This window comes from Impatiens glandulifera, chromosome 8 (assembly GCF_907164915.1).
Source record: "Impatiens glandulifera chromosome 8, dImpGla2.1, whole genome shotgun sequence".
Lineage (NCBI taxonomy): Eukaryota > Viridiplantae > Streptophyta > Magnoliopsida > Ericales > Balsaminaceae > Impatiens > Impatiens glandulifera.
Window position 1 is genome coordinate 3,804,972 of NC_061869.1, and position 7,902 is coordinate 3,812,873.

The 7,902-nt window shown below is 29.1% G+C and overlaps 1 protein-coding gene across 1 annotated transcript; it reads left to right on the plus strand.

Moving 5' to 3' along the window:
• The first annotated feature begins 4,389 nt into the window (after positions 1-4,389).
• LOC124912104 lies at positions 4,390-7,304 on the plus strand. Its single transcript, XM_047452662.1, has 5 exons — positions 4,390-4,605; positions 5,405-5,667; positions 5,769-5,980; positions 6,488-6,752; positions 6,851-7,304. Exons 1-5 carry the CDS (start codon positions 4,515-4,517, stop codon positions 7,154-7,156), a joined length of 1,137 nt encoding a protein of 378 aa, XP_047308618.1. The 5' UTR covers positions 4,390-4,514; the 3' UTR covers positions 7,157-7,304.
• Positions 7,305-7,902: the final 598 nt, after the last annotated feature.

Consider the following 7,902-nt stretch of genomic DNA (forward strand, 5'->3'; position numbering starts at 1 on the left):
CGCCCAGGCCCCAAAATTAAGAAGAACAAAAAAATTTTGTATGCAGTACTATAAAAAAAATGATGTTTTATGTTTCTTTCTATTGAGCTCTTTCTCTAAATTTTTTTTATGCAATACTATAAAAATAAATAAATTAGGTTTTATGTTTCTTTCTACTCGCTTTCTCTCTCAAATTTATGCATCAAATCTTAGATCGCTCAGGCCCCAAAAATGAACGAGACGGCCCTATATATATAATGATGCTTAAATTTTAAAGTGTTTGGATTGTTGAATCGAAAGTTGTGGTTAATTTGAATATATATATGTGAGAATAAATGTATACTTCTACTCGCTCTCTCTCTTTCTCTAAAATTTATGCCTCAAATCTTAGATCGTCCAGGGCCCAAAAAATGAACGAGACGGCCCTATATATATATAATGATGCTTAATTTTTAAAGTGTTCGGATTGCTAAATCGAGAGTTGTGATTAATTTGGATATATATGTGAGAGTAATGGATACTTGGGTCGGACTGTGGGTTGACTCGCCCTATAAACTTAAAACGGTTAAAAATAAAATTAAAAATGTTATAGGTATGGTTCGAAGTTGCAACATAACAAAAACAAGTTATACCCTTTAACCAACTAAACTAATAACATTTTATATTTTAAATTCAACACCAAATTTGATGAACGCGGTGGTTCATCAATAGTTTTTAATCGGCCATAATTATCTTTTGACTCTGCGTTATAGATTATTAGTGAGCAATAATGGAAGAATTCCGTCATATTTATAGAGATAGGGGACATAATTCATATGAATATAGTAAGTCTCGTCTGAGCTTTTTTAATGGTAGTCTTTACATTTTTCTTTTCACTCGTAGTATGGGGAAGAAGTAGACTTTAGAAGTCAAACTAATTGAGTTGAGAAATCAAACTGTATCAATTATTTTAGAGATCGTTTTGCAATACGAGAGTAAATGGATACTTGAGTCGGATTGTAGGTTGACTCACCCATAAACTTAAAACGGTTAAAAACAAAATAAAAAATGGTATCACATTTTTACTAATATTTTTTTACGGTTTTTTTTATATTATTATTTGTGCACATGCACGATAGTTATAAAAAATGTTTTAAAACTTATATAGAGGAGTACAAGACTAAAATTATCCTCTATGTTTTTCTATTAATTAAATGTACTTTGAAGACTTGAAATAATATTACATTTACTCTATACTCTACAATTTTATATCCCTGTAAGAAGAACGCCCTGGAGATTCATCTAGGCTGGTAGAGCAGGTAAATGTGTGTAGTCCAAAAGTTGTTCGATGATACTCAATTCAAATTCAAATCCAAATTCAAATCCAAAGCCAAAGCCAAAATTAAAACCAAATCCAAGTGTTTTTCAATGAGAATCAAACTTGAGACCTAAATATTAAAAAAAATATTAATTATTAATAATTTTATACACTAATAATAATAATAATAATATAATAATAATAATAATATAATAATAATAATAATAATAGACTAATGTAAGCCAATGCAAAGAAAATAATAAATATTATAAATAAAAAAATAAATTTGTTACAATTTCATAAGGCAAATGAATCCTGAAGAGGGGGAGAATCCTGTAAATAATGTTTCATAACCCACAAGTCAACTTACAACTCTAAGTATATGGAGTAACTTCAATAAGAATTAAACTTCAGACTTAATTATTATTAAAAAATTATAACTATAAGCATGTAGATTTTTATATATTGGAGATATAATTTAATATGTGAAGGCATAACATGAATTAGTAAATACACGAATCTATATATTTGATAAGGTAACACTTTTATTTTCAGATGTGATTCACAGTAATCACTGTAAATAGAATTGAAATAATATTTCTAAACATTATTTAGTGATTCACACAAGTTTGATTGATGATAAAAATTAACAATGTTAAAATATAGAAAATTTACCTGAATTGTGCAAGAAATACTACTTTTGTTTGGAGTTCTTCTATTTTGTGATAAAACTGTGAAAAAAAGATTTATCCACGAAGATATACAACCAAAGTTTTCACGCAAAATTAGAATTAGAGATTCCACACTTGAGTTAGATCCAAATTTGATCAAACGTTCAGATTTGAAAGACTCAAATAGCCAACGAAGGCGCATTGTGATCAATGTGACAAACACAAAATGAAATGGTTTTTTTGGTCGAATTTGAACGCTCTAACTCCATCGCAAGAGGAATGACTTTCTTATCGAGACGATCAACAAAAGCATCATCCACACAAAAGACTGGATTTTCCTAGGGACTGAATCGAAAGGAAGAAAGCACTCTCGCAGACGGCGGAATGAAGTGATGAAATGAAGGCGGCGAGAATCAATCTTTTATTAGGGTTTTTTTGTTTCGGAAAACAAATGTCTTATTTATAGAATAAATTATTAAGATTGCATAAATAAATAATGGTAATATTGTTAAAAATATATATAGACTATTTAGTGTTCAATTTACAAATACTTTCGGAAAAAAGTGATAAAAGTTATTATTCATGTCAATCCGACATTAAATTAATTATTTAAAAATAAAGACAAATAATTAAAAATCTTAAAAATATCATTTTTCAAAATAAATGTTTTTTCAAACAAAGTAAGTCTTTATTATTTTTGGAAATAGTTAAAAATATATATATATAATTTGTATAGATTTTTTAATGTCCATGAAAATCAAAATATGTAGGATAATAACTTGTAGTCAATGCAGTCTACAGGGACTATTTTAAAACGATAGAAAGTTCAGAGGTTCATTTGAAAATGAAAAAAATAGGAGGAATTGATAACCTAATGGATTAATTTTTGGGATGTTTCTAGACCGAGAGAGAGCTAGCTACAGAGAGAAGCGGCAGTATGTGTTTAAAACTAATGAAGTAAATTGTTTGATAATATAAAAACTAATTTGTTTGGATTAAATATTTTAATTATAAAATATTGTACAAAGTTAAATAAGGCCCCATTTGATGGGAGGGTTGCTGAGATAAAACTCAGTTTTTATCTCAAAATTCAAAAATTTTATCAAAAATTTTATCAAATAATTTTATCATTTATATCAAAACTATCTTCTAATTTCATTCTCTCTCTAAATTATCATTCTCTCACATATACCATATACTCTAAAGTCAAATAGTAAATTAATATTCAAATTTTAAAAACAATTTTTTTCTTACTTTTTATCAAACAAAGGTTTTAGGATAAAACTCAGGTAAAATAAAAAAAAATAAGTCCTAAGAATTATTTAGTATTATGATTAAAAGTCATTTTTAGTATTTTATTATAATTAAATTTAAAAATTATAAAAATAAAATAAAAGTTTTAAGATAAAACTCAGGTAAAACCAAAAAATAAGTCCTAAGAATTATTTAGTATTATGATTAAAAGTCATTTTTAGTATTTTGTTATAATTAAATTTAAAAATTATTAAAATAAAATAAATTTATATTTGATATAAAAAGATGAGATTCAGCTTTGTAATGTATCTATAAAAAGTTGTCCATTTTATTAAGATGAAAAAGAAATAATATTATAACTTAATAGATTACTTAGTCATATGTATATATAATTTTGTGTTTCGAGCCTTAAATAGAAGTATGTATATTATAAATATACAGAGAAATGATTAAGTGAGAGAATTTGGTGAGGGAATGACTTGCCATAATTTTATTAGCTGAAAATATCAAATAATTTCACTGTTTTCTCTTGTTCCTCCTACTTTTACATTTTCCAACAAATGAAGGTGATGTCAAGTCATTCTCTCATCAAATTCCCTCTCTCTATCCCTCTTCAAATATATATTAGTGTGTTTTTTCCTAATTATGTTCTAATATTTTTTAATAACTTATAATTTTTTTTTTATCAAATTGAGACTCCTTGACTCCTTGTCCTTATCCGGCGTCAATAAATTTCGCACATTTTACTTCAAATATTCTAATGCACCTTATTGTTAAAATTATATTAAATGAGGTTTTGTCTTAATGGTTTCAAAAGCAGTTGACTTATTAATTTTAATTAAATAAATAAAAGATTTATGTCACTAATTTAATTACAAAATTTAAACGAATTGATGGTCTATTCTTTAAAATTAGGTGGTCAAAACTTTTTATTAAGAGATATTTGATAATTAAATTAGTGACATAAATTTTTTATTTATTTATAATTTTAATAAAAATTTAACTCTAAGTTATGAGACCAAATTATAATATTTGAAAGAAGAAGTCATGAAATTCAAATTATTCTTATACAAAAAAATATAATAATAATAAAAATAAAAGGAAAATAAAAGAAATAATAATTTGGAGAGGGTGTAAGGAAAGAGGAAGAGACTGTACTCTTCTGTATAGATCCAAGATTCCAAATCATTTCAAACAAGCTCTAACGTTCATTCGTCCATAAATCACAAGGAAGCAGCCAATTTAGATCAAATTCTCTTGAAATTTCCGGGCAAATCTGAGCTTAATCCACTAAGTGGGTGTTGAAGAAGTCAATGGCGGCAGGGGCGAGCAGAAAGATATCAGCCGCATCAGCCAGAGCTCACACCAGGAGAGGAAATCAACAGTCTTTTCAATTCCCTTCAGGTCCTCCTCTCCCTTTTGTTTGATCCTTTATTTACTTGTTTCATTCAATTTCTCTGAACTTCAATCACTAGGATTGTTAGAGTTTCTGTTTACTTCAAACTTGATTTTAGTTAATTTTGCAACTTCAATCACTAAATATTTGGGAAAATTAGATCTAGTTGTTCTTACCCATCATGTATTTTGTCTAAACCTAGCTGAAATGTAGCTCAGATCTACTTAGTTTTGTTATAGGATAACCTTTTGATTGAAAACCAGGTAAGAGGGGATCCATTAATCAATTTCATAATGTTAGATGATGATTTAAAGTTCTTGATTGTAAGGCTCCATATACAGGATTCTAGAAATATCAATAATAAAGATTAGATACCATAATAGACATAGAAGTATAATATATTAATGTAAATAATTGATTCCAACCCATCTGATCAAAGGTGAAAGTTTTCTCAAAGTAATGATCTGATAAAGTTAAATATATTATAAACAAGGGATTTTCGAGAAAATCGAATTACTTTCTTGTGTTATCTGGATGATAAACCACCAATAAATTATAAGATTACTATGAAATTTCGATAGCTTGTTGTTGCCTTATAAGATCCTTATGTTTTGGTTACCACCAAAAACTTACATTTTAGATCATAACTCCATTGCTCTCAATTTCCCATTCTTTACAGTGAAGCGAATTATGATGAGTATTTGCAATTCATATCCATCTTCTAAACAATGAAACACCACTAAAATGTTATCTTTCTAAACTTATATTTAATTTGTCTAACTCCATTATGGGCGTAAAAAATTTCAGGGATAATTGGGAAGATTCTTTTGGTCTTTTTCATTGTGTTCTTGGCATGGGCTTATAAGGCAACTCAGCCACCATCGCCAAAGATTTGTGGTTCTCCAGACGGTCCCCCTGTAACTGCTTCTAGGATAAAGCTTAGTGATGGAAGGCATTTGGCCTACAAAGAACATGGTGTTGAAAAGGATAAAGCTAAATACAAGATAGTTTACATACATGGTTTTGACTCATGCCGACATGATGCTGTTGCTGCCACAACACTATCTAAGGTGCTGACTTTTTATCTCATTTAAAAAAAAAAAAAATCAGCTTCTTCTTCTGTTCAAATCGTAATATGCCTTATATGTTGTGGTGTTTTGTTGCTTCAAAGGATATTGTTGAAGATTTGGGGGTCTATACTGTATCATTTGATAGACCTGGCTATGGAGAAAGTGATCCCCATCCCAACCGGAGCTTGAAGAGTATGGCTTTGGATGTAGAGGAGCTCGCTGATCAGCTGGGACTAGGACTTCGTTTCTATGTGGTTGGATTTTCCATGGGTGGGCAGGCGGTTTGGCCCCTCTTGAAGTACATTCCTCATAGGTAATATGGTGTTGTTTGTTTGTTTGTTTCTAAAACTGTTTTTGTTGCAGAAGTTGAGTGTTGATGTGACCACACAAAGATTGAAACTTGTTTTTTTTTGAAAAACGATTCAATGCCCTTTTATTAAAACCCAAACATAAATAACAAAATACAAAAGTGTTTTGGGTATCAAAAACATGCTTTGAACCCACAATTAAAACGAACATAAACATAAACAAATTCAAATAAACATTAATTTGAATACAAATCATATCATAAACAGAATTTTTCATTGTCAAATGTTGATTGGACATCTTCATAGCTTTATCCATAACTTTATTGCTCTCAATTTACATTATATATTTATACTCATAAGGTCTTTTTACCGTAATAACCTAAATCAAACAAGATTATTTGGAACTCAAATAACCCAAGATCAAACAAGGCCGCCCTTCCCATTGAAACTTGGTTTTGAGCCAAACTGTTTGAATCTACTTCATCTCACTGATTTTAACGATGAATAAATAGGTTAGCTGGAGCGGTGCTTCTAGCACCTGTGGTTAACTATTGGTGGCCAAGTTTTCCTGCCAATCTATCAAAGGCGGCATACTACGAGCAACTTCCACAGGATCAATGGGCAGTTGGCATTGGTCATTATGCCCCATGGCTTACCTACTGGTGGAACACTCAAAACTTGTTTCCTGCTTCTAGTGTCATAGCTCACAGCACTGCTGTGCTTTCTCGTCGAGACTTTGAACTCATGCCCAAACTTTCTTCAAGAATCGAGTATCAGGTTATTACAATGAATTCATTTATTTGCAAAATCTGGAAGGTTATGCTTCTTCTTCTTTTTCCATTGTAATGGAATATTGGTCTACATGGTTTTTGCAGGCACAGGTAAGGCAACAAGGGGAATACGAGACTCTCCATCGTGATATAATGATTGGGTTTGGGAAATGGGAATTTGATCCGATGGAGTTGGAAAATCCTTTTACTAACCATGAAACTACTGTGCACCTATGGCATGGTGATGAAGACAAGATTGTGCCGATTTCCTTGCAAAAGTACATAGCTCAAAAGCTTCCATGGATTCACTATCATGAATTGAAAGGTGCTGGGCATATGTTTCCACATGATGATGGAATGATTGATGGAATTATCAAGCAACTTTTAACTGGGGAGAAATTTCAGTCCTGAGGAAATCAGATAAAGAATTTAAGGTTTCAATAGAGTTTGAGAATCATACGAATCGTCGAATTTTGAACATAATTAAGTTGTTAAGCTATCGGTTCGATCCTGTATGTTGATGATTATTTTTGTTGTTTATGGATCGATGTTGACTTCCTTTAGTACCATATTTCGATTCTTGTGGCATATGATACAACTTATACTCTTATTCTTCTATTGTTCTTGGTATTAGAAGACATAGTTAACTGCTGATTGGCCAAATTTTAAACAAAATGATAATAAATACAGTTCTAAAATTTTAACATAAATTGAATTACAGTAGTAAAAAGTTATTTTAAATAAGTTAATATAGATAATTATATTGTTATTTGGTGGTGATTTATAGCATAAAATTTATGTACTCAAATAAATGTTCTCAGTTTTCATACTCAATTATTTAAAAAAAATAGTTATATTATTATCATTATTTTTTTTTGTTTTGAAGTTAGTACAAACTTATTATTTTATCTCTTTAATAAATTTTTTTTAAAGTTAATTATTATCTTTCAATTTATTCAAAATGAAAAGAAAGCTACATTATCTGTTTTGAATGAGGTGTCCTAAATTGACCTAACCGTCAAATCAAATTAAGAGGGTTTTTATCTAAAAACCAATAAATTCGTTGAATACTAATGCATAACAATAAATTTAATATGAGAAACAATTTTTTTTAGTTGATTTGAGTTATTTTTATTAAAATGTTCCAAAAATCAATT